Source organism: Kwoniella mangroviensis (assembly GCF_000507465.2).
Source record: "Kwoniella mangroviensis CBS 8507 chromosome 1 map unlocalized Ctg01, whole genome shotgun sequence".
NCBI classification, from domain to species: Eukaryota; Fungi; Basidiomycota; class Tremellomycetes; order Tremellales; family Cryptococcaceae; genus Kwoniella; species Kwoniella mangrovensis.
In genome coordinates, this window is record NW_027062533.1 from 4069656 (window position 1) to 4085714 (window position 16059).

The following is a 16059-nucleotide window of genomic DNA, read 5'->3' on the forward strand; positions in this document are numbered from 1 at the left end:
CAATATCTTGTGAGAATACTATCATCAACATAGCATACAATGTTCTTTGATCATTTCAACGGATCAAAATCACCCCAATCTGAATTCCCCCCACTTCCTCCTGCATTCGCACTCTTGCCCCATACCGCTTTCGGTGCTGAGGAAGGCTGCATCAGACCAGGTGACCAACCCGGAGGTGGCTTTACTGTAGGCTGAAGAGCAGGCTGTGGCTGATAAGAGAGCTGCTGCTGCTGCTGATGGTTCTGCTGAGATAAAGAAGGGGAAGACATGAATGATAGTGGATTTTGCGATTGCGATTGAGGTTGCAAGGGTTGAGGCGTCAGTGAGATATTGTAATTTGGTCCATTACTGTTACCACTACCGTTATTGATCGAAGGGGAGAATCTGTTCTGAGGAGTAAGAGAAGGTGATTTCATAGGTTGTAAAGGTGTGAAAGACGATGATGAAGGGGCAGGTATGGAAGGAGGAAGGGTAGGCGGTGATTGGATGGTAGGGGATGGAGATCCAAAGGCGGATGAGTTGAATGTTGATGAAGGGACAGGACGAGCTTTCAATCTGGATGATCCTACACCATGATTACTACTTTGTCTGGTCGCGGATGATAAATTAGGCGAATTGAGTATGGAAGATCCAGTGTTGTTCACCGATAAAGTTGGGAAAGTGTTTGACTACCAATAATCAAACAACATATCAGCATGGAGATTATCGAAGATAGGTGAAAAGCTATGACTTACCAATGCACCCACACCTGCATTATCGGTATCACCGTTCAACCAACCTTCGTCATCCCACGGATCGGTCGCTCCAACCGTATTGGAGAATACAGGATTTGGCGAAGGAGCGGCTGAACCTAAACCTCCCCTAACGAGAGTCTCGAAATCCATCTCACCTCCTGCTCCACCACCGAGGTTTGAATTACTTCCATTGAGAGAGAAAGAGTTTTGAGCGGCAAGAGAAGCTGTTTGAGCTTCTATGCGATGTACATCTCGTAAGTGCTGAGAGTGTTCTTGCTCGACTCTGGCTCCGAGAGTCTTGACCACACTGTTTGGGGTCGATGAACATATTAGCAACAGCAGGTAAGTCGATACAACCGAAGATGTGTCACTCACGTCATGAATTTAGTGAATTGATCGGCATTCAGTACTGCACAACAAAATAACAAGTTAGTGACATACATTGAGAGAATTCAGATGATCATACTCACAAGGACCCATCGACATCGCCCATAACTGCGGTAAGACCAATGTCGCAATAGCTTCACGATCTACTTTCGCTCCCATCGCTTCGTGTACCGCCAATGTGGCCATCTGTACATGGGTATATTAGCTAAGTAGCTCAGAGCGGTGCGATAGCTTCCAACTGACCATCACAGCAGGTTCTAAACACGATGTATCAGCAATCGTCACATCGTTTGCAAGATACGGCATAGCTCACCCTTTGTCTTGATCTTAGCTAAGAGCGGAACCAACTTGGTGGTCAAAGTAGCTTTATCAAGCGTCTTGACCATCGAAGTGAAACATTCCAAAGTTTGGACTTTGACTGATAAGATCCTAGTTCTCGTGAACAGTATCTATAAATTCGTTCTTTCATCAGCTCGAGCCCCTACCTTGGGAGGAGTCCACTTACAGCTACTTTGACAAGTAAAACATTCTGAACAGTACCATAATCCAAAATCTCACACAGATGAGGAACAGTCTTGAGCACTTTTTCCTGTACCGGCAGATGTTCACATTCGAGTGAGTTGTATATCAACGGCATGACATCTGAGTTGGCTCAGCTGAAAACCCTAGTATGTCCATGGAGCATCGACTCACTCTCTCTGAATACTGGGGGAGTCGTCTTCTCTTCGAACAATGATAGGTGTTCCAGCAGAGCTGCATCGAAGCATGTGATCAGCAATTGACACACTTTCATCGATGGGAAATGACTCACTGAGCATATTCTGAGGCGGATCCTTAAGAGCGAACAAGGGCTGTAATTTGGGTAGTACATTCGCAAATTCATCTTTATTCAGTCCTTTCGAAATCTCAAAAACGTTCGGCAAGATGAATGGCAGAAGATATGGATCTTTCATCTATCATATAAATCACTCCCAGTCAGCTCTGAGAAATTGGTAACTGACCAGCATGCGTGACTACGAGCTTACCTCCTCTAGTAGACTAGGCAATACCTTTCCTTTCCTCAATCTCTCTGAGAACGTTGGTAACACCCTTACTAAGCCCCTCAAGAAAGTCGCCTTCTCTTCACGGGGTTTAGAAGCGAACGTAGTAGGATCCAAGAAGTTCAAAGTGGAAATAGCTAAAGAAGAGAAGAACGGGTGCGAAGGTAGAGAGGCGAGTGATATCCTGGTTGAAGGTTGTCGAGTGAGCAGTCGAGGTAGAAGATCTACTCAAAAGCCATAATTTCATTAGCCATGATTACTTTTTGATGGTAAGTGACCGTTGTTACTAATGAAGACACTTACCTCGCAGTTCAGAGCTACATCTCTCCCATTTACTTCCACTCATCCATTCCCTCCTCACCAAAGACCCTTCGGCATTCTGGCGAAGACTCTGCATCGAACCTCTATTCTGGAAAGGGGGTTTACCACCCATATGTACAGCAAATAGCAAACATCCGAGTGAATATAGGTCCGATGAAGGTGTCAATTGAGAATCAAGGGCGTATTCAGGTGCTGAATCAAGAAAGATGGGTCAACGATCAAAGTCGGCGGTCCTGTGTTGATGCAGGAAGCAGGGGAAGCTCACCTAGATAATCCAATTTCCATTGTACCTGAGGAGGTAATCTCGCATCTACCTCTGGATATACGTATTTCGTAGGCGATCCATCAGGTTGATTGAGGGGTGTCATAAATGATAAACCAGATAATTTCCAGTCGCCCTGCGATAGTAGAACGGCAGAAACGTCAGTCACAATCGTGTCAACGTGTCCAAACTTCCAATTGAACTCATCGGCTCACCTTTGCATTTATGATGACACTTTCTGGACCGAGATTCAAATGCACGTCTCTTCCCTTCTCATGCAAGAATCCAAGAGCTTTAGCGATTTGTAATGTCCCTTTCTGAATTTCCACCTCGTCCAAATCTACTTGATCACCTATTTCTGCTGTAGGGGGTCTACCTCCTCGGTTGGTTTTACTCGCTGACGATGCCGAGGCGAACAGGGACGAAAGAGAGGCGGTCACTCGTTCAGTGATGAATGTCAACTCTGATCGGGACTCTTCGAGTGGTTCGACCATGTGGAGAATATCGGGATGACGGAGCCGTGAAAGTGCTGAGGCCTGGTTGGGTTGCAGATGGGAAGAAGCAATGTCAATATCATCATCAAGCAGATCATGTATGATTTCATGGAGGCGAATCATGAGAGCACATGTCTCATTGAAGACGAAGTAGGAATCAAGAAAGACAAACCATCGAATCTGGTATCCCACTTGATAAAGACTCACCTCCTTCTTCAACTGCTCAACGACCCAATCCTTCCCACCCATCCCCCCAAAGCTAACAGAAGGTTTGACTCCATCCAACACCCTTTTTTCAAATATCCATACACTAACTTCCTTTCCCGTAGTCTTGTGCGACCCGCCGAGGACTTTCCATAATCCCACATTGAACGATTTTACCTGTGTGCCTGCACCTGCCGCAGTAGAAGAAGAAGAAGAAGAGCCAGGTATGGGAGAAGAGGGGAGTGGTAAGTGACTTGAAGATGAGTTTGGAGAAGGACCCGCAGAAGCGGAGGAGGAGGAGGTCTGGACATTGTATGCGGATAGGTAGGATGATTTGTTGAATAAGTTGGAAGCTGCTGCGAACATTGTTCTGACGTTGACTGTCTACAAGGTTCAATGACTCGAGGTGAGATTCTTGGGAAATACCGCTGGCTCTGCTTCAGCCCAGCTGTTTGGACGCGTTGCTGCCCGCGGTAGGAAGGAGGCGAGCGGCGACTGTGTCGATATCAACGTGGAGATCAATGATAATAACAGTCGATTCGTCGAAAGGATCAACGGATGAACCAAGTGACGAGTGGAAATGGTCTAAAGGGTCAAAGCGCGTATCAGTCGATTCTACACAACCGGGCACTCTGGTACACATCTGTCTATACTGCCGCAATCCTCAGGTAGAATGTATAATCTACACATATATAGACGATGCATAGTCAGACCAAGGGTATATACCATAAACGCATACGTATAGAACACTTTCATCACCCGAACCCAATCGATCAAAGATAAAGTATCGACTCTTTCTTTTTGTGTTAAGCTTGTATCAAAACTCGCTTCGGATTGCTACATCTCCACCCACTCCCATTTTATAGTCACGGAAAGAATAGTCTTCACTCCATCATGATCCCACTCTACCGACCGATGAGATCACTTTACTAGACAAAGCAACCCAGTCTCATCAGTAACATTCTCGAGTCATACATAAAATATCAAGCCACTCACATCAGGATACATCTTCATGATGAACCAAATAACACCCCAACCTAATCCACCCATCAAAGCCAAAACTCCAAAGATGACAGCACCAATCATGAACCAAGGAGCACCCTGTTTGTCCATCTCTTCGTATTTCGCTTTGATCGCAGCTTCCTCCTCTGGACTTCTCTGCTTGATCACCCCTCTAGCTTTTAAATCAGCCATGAACTTTTCTGATTTCTCCCTTTGAGCTTTTTCTTGAGCATCTTTGGCCAGTTTCATGAAAAGCGCAGCTCGAGCATCGGTACTTTCAGGGTCGATTGCTGAGCTGGCTCGTCCACCGGCAGAGGAGGCAGAGATGTTTATGAATGAGGGGTAATGATGTTCGGCCCATTGGTCGATCTGAATTCGAGTACAAAATACACGAAATCAGCGTCTGATTATATGACCGGATTCAGGACTAGAGTGCTATTGAGGATTTGACACGCTAGGAGAGGGTCTATTTACCTTTCCACAAGCTATACTGAGTTTCAACAAATTGGGATCCTCTATCTTCACTTTCGCGTGGATCTTTCGTGCGTATTCTCTGAAAATGTACGCTACGTCTCGAGGGTTGGTCGCTCGGAGGATCAACTAACAGCAAACAGCAAAGTAATCAGCAACTGCCTTGCATCCCCAACTTGCACTGAAGAAAGATAGATCCTAAAGACTCACCCTGACAGTCTCACCTTTTCTGATCTTCACATTCTCCTTGAATATCTTGGGATTCATAAAAGTCCTCTCCAGCGTAGCTATAGCCATAACAGCAGGTATAGCCACAAAGTTAAACACACTTTGACATTTAAGTAAAGTCATATAATCCAAAGCGTCCGTTGCGTGTCGCAAAGCGTCTAAAACCATTTCCGACGAAGCCCAAAGAGCTTGTTGTTCTCTTGAAGGATCTATGAGTTCTTTCATAGAGTTGAAACCGTATTTTGACCAGATTGCTCGAGGCCAAAATCCTCTTCCTTCAATTACATCTTCATGGATATCCCTGAAAATATTGGTTTTCTGTAATAACAGTCCCATAGAGTTTGATAAAGTTAATTGATCTTTGATGAACTCCCTTTCTTTTCCTGAAGCTGCGAATAAACCTGATAGACCTTCACCGACCAATCCGGCAACGTAATGACAATAAAGATCGTAATCTGCTATACTGTCTACTTCTGCTACTGGCTGTTCGGGGGTGGCTAATGCCGCGAAGTCAGCCATACCTGCACCCATCTTCTTGCAGATATCGGCGATGACTGCTTGGTATCTGTATAATGACACCAACAGATCAGCTTCCCATATTTTCTTCCGATTTAGACATTGGATACTAAACCATATCAGATTTGGATATCGAGTGATGATGGATACTTACTCAGGTTTTAATTCCGAAAATTCATATTGGATGTTATCAAACTCCTCCAAAACGATCTTATCTTTTTCCTTTGATTCATGGAAAGTCCATCCGGGTTCATACAATTTCTCGTGGAGCGATTTCAATAAAGGTAATTTCGTCGAGTTGGGGATGGTCATGTCGTCCTCTACGGTGTCCAGTGCTCTCAAAACAAGGTAGAATATACAGACCTAAGTAATACAAACAGGCAATGAATCCATGAGAATTTCAGTATACATCCATCTAGCATGGTTGATGATCGGGGATGGAGAATATGTCGTGTGTCATTGGAGTGACTTACGGTTCTAGCTAAATCACCCTCCAATTCCATGATGACCCTAGCGAAACTCCTCGAAGTCAAATCCAAATACTCCCAGCATTTCTTCATGGACTCTCGATTATAATGCGTCGTAGGCCATTGATCTTCCGCTTTGATATCTCTGAAATCTTTCCATATGGCGAAATTTATCAGAGCACGCAGCTCCATCTATAAGATGGAACACGCCAAACATCAATCAGCAGGGGCACATGAGGATTGTTGTGGGGGAGGAAACATACAGGATGAGTGACACCTAATGCATCACCTGTCAGCTTCATCGCTCAGTCGGATCAAATACGTTGAAGCGAGCTCACCAAGTATGGCATAGTCTACGATACCCATTTTGTATAACTCGCACTATGAGGTCAAGAGGGTAGGCCGAGAAAATGATAGATGCCAGGTCGGAGTGGTGAAGTCGGGGTGAGTACAGGGTTCCTATGAGATACTCTGAGTCCTTGTGTTCAGTGTTAACAGGTGTATCGTACGGCACGAGTAACATGTATTGTTTCGGTGTGGCCTGGTGATGTTATGGTTGTGTGGTGGGTGATACGATCCTTTGGCTTGAGCTCCCTCTCTCAGGGTAGAAGACAAAAAGCCACGAGAACGACACGCGACTGGCCCTGTCAAACACAAAGTGGGGGGTGATATAAACAGCATATCCCACTGGATCTCGAGATTCCAACTAGCAAGGTTCAATTACCTGCAAAAGCAATCATCAATTTGGTATCCTTCACTTCTACATATCATTATAGGACCGACGCAAGATGTCCGCCTCACCACCACCTCCAGCAGCCCTGGATGCAGAAGAAGTGAACCCATCAGACTTAGTCGTAGAGAACAACGTGGGGAACGAAGTTGTTGATGCCGATGTGGATGTGGATGTTGACGAAGATGAGAGACCAGCAGACGTAGGAGCGGATGGTACACTTCAGACGAATATTGGCGGGGAAGACGATGAGCAAGACCAAGATATCGATGTAGATGAAGATGGAGAAGGAGGGGAGTACGTAGCACCCACAGCAACTTCACCGGGGAAAATACCCAAATTCAAAAAGACCAAGCGTACTTCTGAAGAAGCAGAAGACGAAGATGTAGATGTGGATGAAGATGAGGATGATGTTGATGAAGATGATGAAGAGCGAAGGAGAAGGAGGAAAAAGAAGAAGAGGATGGAAAACAATAGGAAAAGGAGAGAGAGGGGCGAAGATGATCCTGATGTGGACGTTGATGAGGATGATGAAGAAGGTGAACAACAACCCGTATATGATGAAGCTACCCGTGAGTTTGTTAATATGTTATAATACGGCATGGATATCGAGCTGACCATCCTTCGAGATGATACAGAACGACGTATGGCACTGGAAGAGAGAATCGATAATATCGGGAAGAAACAAAAAGTCACGAGGAGGAAGAAAAAAGGTGATGATGAGGATGTGAGTGATTCAGCGGTCCAATGCATATCCACCGTTTTCTCCTTACGCAAGAGGGTATGCTGATATGAGACTGACGCTGTAGATCGTTGATAACTATCATGATGAAATTTGCGCGCGTTTGAGAGATAGGATGATATCCGCTGCAGACAAGGACGAAGCTGCCAACAGACAGAAATTACCTGGTACAGCGAAATTAGCGATGTTAGATGAAGTCATGGGTGTATTGAGAAAGTAAGTGACCGTCCCAGGAACTCAGAATTGGCTCTCGGGTAATTGATATGTGATGTTCATAATTTGTCAGCACCACACTCTGGCAAAGTATAGTCGATAATGGTGTTTTGGAAGCTGTCAAAAGATGGTTAGAACCTCTACCCGATAGAAGTTTACCCTCCGTCGGTATTCAAAAAGCTATCTTCGAGGTGCTACCTAAGGTAGGTTCCGCTTAAATTTGTGTATATCCGCTGACAGTCAAGCTGATAAATGTTATTCTCACAGATGGATCTCGATACTACCACCTTGAAAGAATGTCGACTAGGCCCCATCGTCTTGTTCTACACCAAGACTAAACGAGTCACTCCAGCTATTAACCGACAGGCAGACGCATTGGTCCAATCATGGTCTAGACCGATCATAAAACGACCAGCGAACTATCGATCGAGACAAATTGATACTCAAGATGATCTTCCGTTGGGTTCCGATTCGCAAGGACGTGAACGAGATGAAATTGAATTGTCTCAAACTCAACATTCTCAAGCTCTGTCGCTCGGTGGTGGATCGCAACAGAGAACGAAGGCTCAGAGATTCGATATCAAGAAAGCTTTGGCGGAAAATGCCGGTAGGAAAGGAGCTAGGTTGCAAATTGTCAAGGTGGGTTTGATCGGGTCATTGTCATCATCCATAACTTCCCACTATGTCATGATCATTTGGCCACATTGCGGAATACTGGTTTATTCGGTGGTCAACGTTGCTCGTACCATACTGACGTCCTTTTGTTGTGTTTAGGACATTCAATATACCGTTGCACCAGAATCACGAACCCAACATCTCGCAGAGGATATCCAACATGTATCTAGGGCACAAATGGATAATAGGAAATTCAACAAATTCGCTAGACAGATGAAAGCTGGTAGGAAGTGATTCCGATCGCATTGCAGGTTGTGTTGCGAGAAGTGGGAGGAGGAAGACACGTTATATTGTCATATACTTGATAGGCAAGTCACTTGATTTAGGTCAGAAGGTGAAAATAAAAAAGAAAACGTGGGTCACCTTTACAAGAAGATAAAGGTAACCTATTTTTTATATGATTTCTGTGAATGTTGTAGCATGCATTATGAAGTAACTTTCAATCTTGAACATGTATGCTAGACTCTCCCTTATCATATGGATTTTTCTAACTCATTCGAACGTGATCGTTGGACTTGATCTATAGCCTGGCAGAACTGATGGTAATGTCGGCCTCTAATGCTACCCTGGTACCCAAAACATACCGCATGGTCGTAATAAGATACATTCCGATATGATCTACCGCTAGCTAGACAGTTCTTAAAATCCCCTGCCTTCCAGATAACCTTTCACCTGATCTACCCAATGACCTTTGATCTGCAGGTGATTGTTTGTGGGGCGTACGGTGACTTTGGGTGATGTCGTGAATGGGTCTATGTGGAGATCGGCCAGGTAGGATGTAAGTTGATTTTGGAGGGTCTATGACAGAATGACATGTATCAGTCAGATCAGTATCATTCAGCACAACAACAGAAATACTGTGCTGTTCGATGTGCGATATCCAACCACAGATTGGGATGAATGGATCGTTATAGATAAAACTCACTCTAACATCACCCTGTTACATCCAAATCATCCATTTTCACAATCAGCCGAATTCAAATCACATTCAATCGGACATGCGAAACTCACATCAACCTTCCTTATGATCGTAGTGACAGCTCCACCATTCCTAATTTTCGAATAAACAGGTAATTTCCCACCTTCGCTCCTATTCACATGATACCATCCTTCTTCGCGCAGCGTCGAGCCAGAACTTGAACTTGAAGATGCGGTAGGTTGGGGAATTGCCGATAATCTCGAAGAGGAAGAAGAAGAGGGAGCGGTGATGGATCCAAGAGGTGGTGGGCGTTTACCTCTCGAGGCTATTCGTGCTAGTGAGGATACGGTAGGGCGCATTCCGGTGAATTTGAGTGGATTGAGAGATGAACGTATGGGATCTTTGTTGATAGAGTCTTTAGGAGGTTATACTTTGTTACCTGTTCAGCTCAAAAAGGCTCGAAGAAATTCCAAAGTTGGTGAAGAGACGGACTCTCTGGACATTTGATTCCGCTGATGGATGTGTTGCCACGTGGAAGACGCTTCAGCCCAAAAATTACCGCTGATCATCTACTATACGGATGCCAATTCCTTGTCCTGTGCGTCTTCTGATGCATGTAGTAAGTATATCACAGGACAATTACCTGAGAACGCGTAGCACCAATGTTGCCTGATCCGCTCGAAGGGCGAGGGGTGACCTGGCAAGCAGTCTGATTAATTGTACTGTGTATGTATTCATAGATCTCATGTTTAGTTATCACCGCCACGACGCGTCTTTGCCGCACCGCACAAGATGATGAGAGATAGAAAATAGATCTGCATCGTAATCCAGTCATTTCCTTACCTCCAGTCAGACCTTATCTTTCCGTCCACCTCACTCGTAATCTATATATTCTTACCTTTTGAGCGACATAGATCCCCACGACAACACGATCACGATACCCATTACCCTGCATTCCTTCCTATCACGAAACTTCCGTTCCTTTCTCTTCGAATAACGTTCAGATCACTTTGACAGTTCCCACGTTGACGACACTTTCACCTTTCTACGTGCAACGCATCTTTAATCGATCACGAGTATAATCACAACTCCCAACCATCAATTTAACAAATTCAACATCGGTTGATCCTCATTCTACATCTTTCAAAAGCTCGTTTTGACAACCCATTTCATAAGCTCTGCTGTCTTGACGATACCGTACCATACCATACCACGGTGAGTCGCAGCTTGCTTGACATCGGTCAATCTATGTAGCATTTACTGATCAAATTATAGCTTCTGATACGTATTTCGCATAGTCCGACATGTCCTCTCCCAAACCAGCCGACCATCCGCTGCCCATATCGCCAGACCCCAATACTTCCCCTAACACCACCACGCTTCCACTCGCCTTACCGCCGGACGCACCAGACTTGACCACCCCTCCTTCTGATCCTGAGACCGAAGCTCTCATCGAATCATTACGAGCTTCTCTCGCTGCCGCTCAACAAACCATATCCACCCAGACTACTCGACTGTCGAGCTTATCCGACGTCGAGACTGAATTGGGTCAATTGAAAGATCAATATGCCTTTCTATCAGCGGCAAAGGAAGCTGTGGAGTCGCAATTACAAGAAGAGATCAAGAGGAGGGAAGTCGCGGAGGAGAATGTCGAGATGTTGAGAGGGCAGGTCGAACAGGCTAGAAGAGGAGTCATGGTCTTACAGAAGCAGGAAGCAGATAGGAAAAGGATGAGTACCATCTCTGGATATTCCACCGCTGGAGGTGTATTGGGTTTAGGCTTGAATGGTGAGGAAGAAATATTAAACTCGACGACGACCGATAGAGAAAGTTCTAGTTTTAATTCGAGAGAGAGTAAATTGGTCAAGAGACAATCAATAATGAGATCACACAGAAGACAATCAAGTCAATCTGAACCTTCACTCGACCAACTGCACGAACGAGGAACTTCATTAGTCACTTCTCCAAATATGCAAAACCCCCGGGAAGCTGGTAACACCCTAAGACCAATTGGACAAGGAGGGTTGAGAGAATTGCGATTAGGTCATTCACCTTCTTCAGCAACTATTCCAACTGCTACTCTACCTTCACCCAATGTTCCGCTTACTAGTAGTAATCCACATCAATCTGGATACTTTGACGACCAAACTTCTGAACCCCCTTCATCTGTAACATCCAAAACGACCGAATTACCGTCTAAGAAAGAGATCGAGGCTATTGAAGAAGCCACAAGACTTCGGAGTGAACTACTGGCGTTACAGAACAAATTGGACGAAAGTGAAGAAGCTAGAATAGCAAGTGAATCATGTTTGAAAGCCTTACGGGAATTCATGGCTCAAGATCCCAATGCTGGTCCATCACAATCTGGATCGGGATTGGACGAAGGAGGGGAAATGTCGGTGTCAACTGCAGAATTGTTGAAAGGAATCAGATTACCTCCTTTACCTACTGATAGAGATGCGGATGAAGAGCAGAGAAACGCAGAAGCTGAAAAGGCAAAACTTGCTCCTGCTACGGGAGGATGGGGTTTCAAATTATGGAATGCTAAATCGAGTCCATCAGTAACTTCGCCCGGGAAAGAGCTACCTCTTGGAGCGGTATCACCACAGCAGAAAACATTATCACCTATCGAAAATCGTTCTAGAGCAGGATCGACGGCTACTGTCTCGCCTATACCTACCGCTACGGATGATCTGTCAACTCCCACAAGTGGATTGACAAGTTCGACGACTGCCAGTTCGCAAACACCTTTAAGTAGTTTTGTATCTAATTGGACGAAAGGAGTGACCAGTCCACCTACTACCGCATCGACTTCTTCACCTTCGACCGAACGACCGAGCAGTACGAGGAAAATCAGCGTAACGAATTTCTTCTCTCGAGGTGCCAAGAAAGACGTTCAACCTGCGACTACACCTGAAGCTGTCAAGGAACAGGAAGAAGAGAAGGAGTTGCCTACTCCACCTACTGAGTTGATGTCAGATGATCAATCGAAGCTCGGCCTGGAACCTAGTCCCGAGATCAGTACGAGAGAATTGTTATTTGATGATTCCAAAAGATACTCCAAGGGGACCAGTGGGACTACAGTGACAGAATTGGAGGATGAGCTGGGTACACCTCAAAGTAGCCTCAAGGGCGTGGGTGTTGGGGAGGAGGGCGAGGTGAAATCTGAGGGCGATAAAGGGAAAGAGAAGATGGAAGAAGTTGCTTTGTGATTACGATCAAGGATCAGTAACAATACATCATTGGACTTTTCTGGGCGGTGGAAGGGGTTGCGATAAGGTGGTGATGTATAGAAATATGGATCGAGTCCACGGTTCATCTCTCTTTTCTTGATAATTACATTTTGATCATGGATGAACTTTTGGGTCTTTATTCTGTGTACAATTATTTAATCATACTATCACCAGTTACAATGATCAGATTTTATGCTTCATGTGAATTTATGCATCTTACGATATCAAATGATAATCACATTCCAGTTCCAGGACACTACCGAAATGGGATTAATCACTGCTTTCTAAGCAAGTATAAACCTCTCATCGATACTATAGCTCTCTATCTATTCTACTTGTATAAAGTCCTCCAGTACACCCTTATTCCTTTCCATTCCCTCTCACCGTCACTTTTCTCATTCAAACTTCACTAGCTTTTTATCATCAACTCACTCTCTGTAAGTTAATTCACCTTTCTCGACATTACTTTCAGCCTTATTCTCCTCTGATCCATCACCCATGATCAAATCGCCTTTACCGTGATCTACCAGATATTGTCTCCACAATTCATCCTCCTTTTCTAATCTGTCTTTACCTTTATCTTCTACGAAGAAATATGCGAGGAGGACACCGACGGCACCGCAACATGCCTAAATTATAGCTATCAGTACGTCACGTCGTCTTTGGTTATTAAATTCTGTAGGACAAGTGCTCAACAGTGATTGTCACTGATGTCGTCTTTGTGGCGGAGGGGATCGGAAATATCGAAAATAGAACTACTACTTACTGCTATGATAAAAGTATATTTCTTGCCCAGATTATCTAAAGTGGTGCAAAAGATATATCAGCCAACATTCAAGTCTTCGTCCGGATAATGCCAGATCGTCTACAAAGGGCAAGTGTGAAGTATTTTGTGGCACTTTATCCTGCTCCCATTGGATTGATCACTCACTTTGAATAGGAGTGAAGCACTGGGTGCCAATCGCCGCACCGGCTTTCCCGACAGCTGCACTGAATCCATAACATGTACCTCGAATACTGGTGGGATACGACTGATTCATCCCAGCCCGGTCAGTCGACATCACCCTTGATCAGAGTTCAATTCCCACAACGCACCTCTGCAGAGATGGTTCCTTCCATATTACCAGGACCGAAGTTACCGGAACTCTGCATGAAAGCGTAAAACACAATGAACAGCGGGATAATCTTGGTGATCTTTTCGTAAGAACCTGTTGGATCGACAAGCGTTTAGATTAGCTTCACGTTGAGTCCTAGTCCTGGTGAATTCCTAATCGCTAGAGGGATATGTCGAGATGGATATGTCGGGATTCAGAACTTAACTCACATCCTACAATCAAGCCGAAAATAATGTATCCTGAGAATCCCATCATCAAGAGGTTACGTCTACCAGTGCTGAATTTCACATTGACAAGAGAGAATCAGCCTACGTTCCGTTACCTCAAGGTCTGCTGCTTCTCGAATTCTTCTCACTTACTATTTGACGACCCATGCACCTAGGAAGACACCCGGTAGAGATAGTACCGAGAGCAATAAAGTCCATCTGGAGAAAAAGGGAAGAATTAGTTGTGGGATCGGCACATCGAAGGCAGGTCCAGGGAGGGTCACACTTACTCCATCGTTCTTACTAAGCCTGCACCAGGGATCACCCCACTGATAATGGTCGATGACTATGGAAACCCTCATATATATCAGTCTCGTCCTCATCGGTGTACGACTTCACAGATCTCCGTGGTACGAAGATGGACAGGTGACACTCACGAAAATACCATTTGGGTAAGTGACGAAATCATATAAGAACCAAGTGCCTGCTGTTCCCAATAGAGTTTTCCAATATCTCTTGATGATCAATCCATAAGGTGGTGAATGTCTGATGGCATTTCTTCTATACAACTTGGAATTCATCATCTTGAGCCTAGAACATCATGTCAAGATAAAATCAGCTCTGAGTATTTATCTTCCGCCCAATGATCTGATCTGCTCTCTTACCGATCAATCATCATAGGATAGAAATGTTCACTTACCTGAAGTAAAACACACTCAAGGGGATCAATACTCCAACACCCATACAAATCCTCCAAGTATATTTCAACTTGTACAGATCGTCCGGAGTGGTTGTACCTTTATAACCAGCCGCGTTTATGATCAAGAGGAAGATGGAAATAACGATTGGTCCACCGATGGACAACATCAGGCTAGCGCACAGAAAGAAGAGGACACGGGCATCAACATCCCGTGAATGAGCAGGAAGCTTCATCGAATCTGTTCTGGTTCAAGGTTCACTTACTTGGTAACTAGGATGAACACTTTTCCTCTATCTCTGCCGAACTTCTCATTGGCAGATTCCGAAGCGCTAGTAGAGCATGCTGGGTATTCTCCACCTACTCCTACTCCGACCATACCTCTGGATACGGTCCTGAAAAACCGAATGTTTTAGTGTCAAAATCAGCTTTATCTTCAATCTAGCGACACTTGATCTCTGTATATGAATTTTGGGGTGTGATTGGTTGGTGGGAATCACTTACAACATCCAGAGTAAACCAGCGGGAGCTTTGAGACGTCGTGACTTTTATATAAGCACTCATTATATTTCATGTTAGGGAAATACAGTGATACACACTAGATCCAGAAGAAGCAGTTGCCAAAATCCCTCCAACAACAATCAACATCGTAGTGGCAACCATTGCAGTCTTCCTTCCTATCCGATCGCATATCAATCCTACTCCCACTTGACCGATGATCTCTGTGATCATCCGACACGGAGACACGATATTAGCCTCACAGAACACAGTAAGTGAAGGTCAATGATCAGCTGGACTGACCTCCGATAAGAAGTGAATTGGAAACTCTGGTCGATACCGAACTCGTATAGTATGATTTGTAGATAATTTTCTGAAAGCCACGATAATCACCATCAGTTTCTGTCTCCATGAGAGAAAATTACGATCCGGTTGGGTCATGATTACGCTGGGAAGGAAATGACTTAAATATGGCTTACGAAGATAGGGTTGAACACGGTAGCCAAGTTGTTCTGCAATGCAGCAAAAGCTTACAGATCAGCAACACTGTACCTCCATAACATGAGTCAAGGGCTGGATGACTCACTTGATACCCATCAGAAACCAATGCAAACCCAGAAGCGAGCAAAGTAAAATGATCACTCAATTTTGCTTTTTCTGATATACACCCATCGCAAAATCGTTCGAGTCAGCTATGTAAGGTACAAACAACCACAGTGAGTATCACTCACCGTTGATCTCTTCTACTTCGACTCTTCCAACTTCGGGAGAGGATGGGATTTGATCCTTGTCAAAATCTCCCTCAGCCTCGATAGAATTTGAGTCGAGGATAGGTACTGGGAGGATCTCGGACTGAGCTGCGGTTGACATCTTGAACGGGGTATCTACAATACAGCGTTAATCAA

At 44.7% G+C, this 16059-nt stretch overlaps 6 protein-coding genes across 6 annotated transcripts; 2 read left to right on the forward strand and 4 right to left on the reverse strand.

The window, feature by feature from the left end:
- Positions 1-50: 50 nt before the first annotated feature.
- I203_101508 (uncharacterized protein) lies at positions 51-3808 on the reverse strand (the record flags this gene model as incomplete). The annotated part of the gene is made up of 14 exons (XM_019148834.1): positions 51-668; positions 735-1041; positions 1110-1143; positions 1205-1307; positions 1365-1378; positions 1435-1570; positions 1627-1763; positions 1815-1874; positions 1933-2074; positions 2147-2385; positions 2465-2674; positions 2748-2880; positions 2960-3280; positions 3446-3808. The coding sequence occupies 14 exons, from the start codon at positions 3806-3808 to the stop codon at positions 51-53; spliced, it is 2817 nt and encodes a 938-aa protein (XP_019001853.1).
- Positions 3809-4326: 518 nt separating this feature from the next.
- On the reverse strand, positions 4327-6492 carry I203_101509 (farnesyl-diphosphate farnesyltransferase; the record flags this gene model as incomplete). The annotated part of the gene is made up of 8 exons (XM_019148835.2): positions 4327-4347; positions 4439-4813; positions 4919-5044; positions 5126-5708; positions 5814-6022; positions 6133-6318; positions 6390-6403; positions 6465-6492. The coding sequence occupies 8 exons, from the start codon at positions 6490-6492 to the stop codon at positions 4327-4329; spliced, it is 1542 nt and encodes a 513-aa protein (XP_019001854.2).
- Positions 6493-6914: 422 nt separating this feature from the next.
- Positions 6915-8720, forward strand: I203_101510 (uncharacterized protein; the record flags this gene model as incomplete). Its single annotated transcript, XM_019148836.1, has 6 exons — positions 6915-7428; positions 7495-7583; positions 7666-7814; positions 7885-8014; positions 8079-8450; positions 8586-8720. 6 exons carry the CDS (start codon positions 6915-6917, stop codon positions 8718-8720), a joined length of 1389 nt encoding a protein of 462 aa, XP_019001855.1.
- Positions 8721-9125: 405 nt separating this feature from the next.
- I203_101511 (uncharacterized protein) lies at positions 9126-9764 on the reverse strand (the record flags this gene model as incomplete). The annotated part of the gene is made up of 2 exons (XM_065516899.1): positions 9126-9284; positions 9498-9764. 2 exons carry the CDS (start codon positions 9762-9764, stop codon positions 9126-9128), a joined length of 426 nt encoding a protein of 141 aa, XP_065373717.1.
- A 945-nt stretch (positions 9765-10709) lies between these two features.
- On the forward strand, positions 10710-12617 carry I203_101512 (uncharacterized protein; the record flags this gene model as incomplete). Its single annotated transcript, XM_019148838.1, has 1 exon — positions 10710-12617. One exon carries the CDS (start codon positions 10710-10712, stop codon positions 12615-12617), a length of 1908 nt encoding a protein of 635 aa, XP_019001857.1.
- Positions 12618-13066: 449 nt separating this feature from the next.
- I203_101513 (uncharacterized protein) lies at positions 13067-16024 on the reverse strand (the record flags this gene model as incomplete). Its single annotated transcript, XM_019148839.1, has 16 exons — positions 13067-13267; positions 13405-13439; positions 13570-13669; positions 13734-13846; positions 13963-14030; positions 14113-14178; positions 14250-14305; positions 14397-14550; positions 14660-14830; positions 14923-15051; positions 15161-15185; positions 15256-15378; positions 15458-15527; positions 15634-15666; positions 15741-15811; positions 15886-16024. The coding sequence occupies 16 exons, from the start codon at positions 16022-16024 to the stop codon at positions 13067-13069; spliced, it is 1554 nt and encodes a 517-aa protein (XP_019001858.1).
- Positions 16025-16059: the final 35 nt, after the last annotated feature.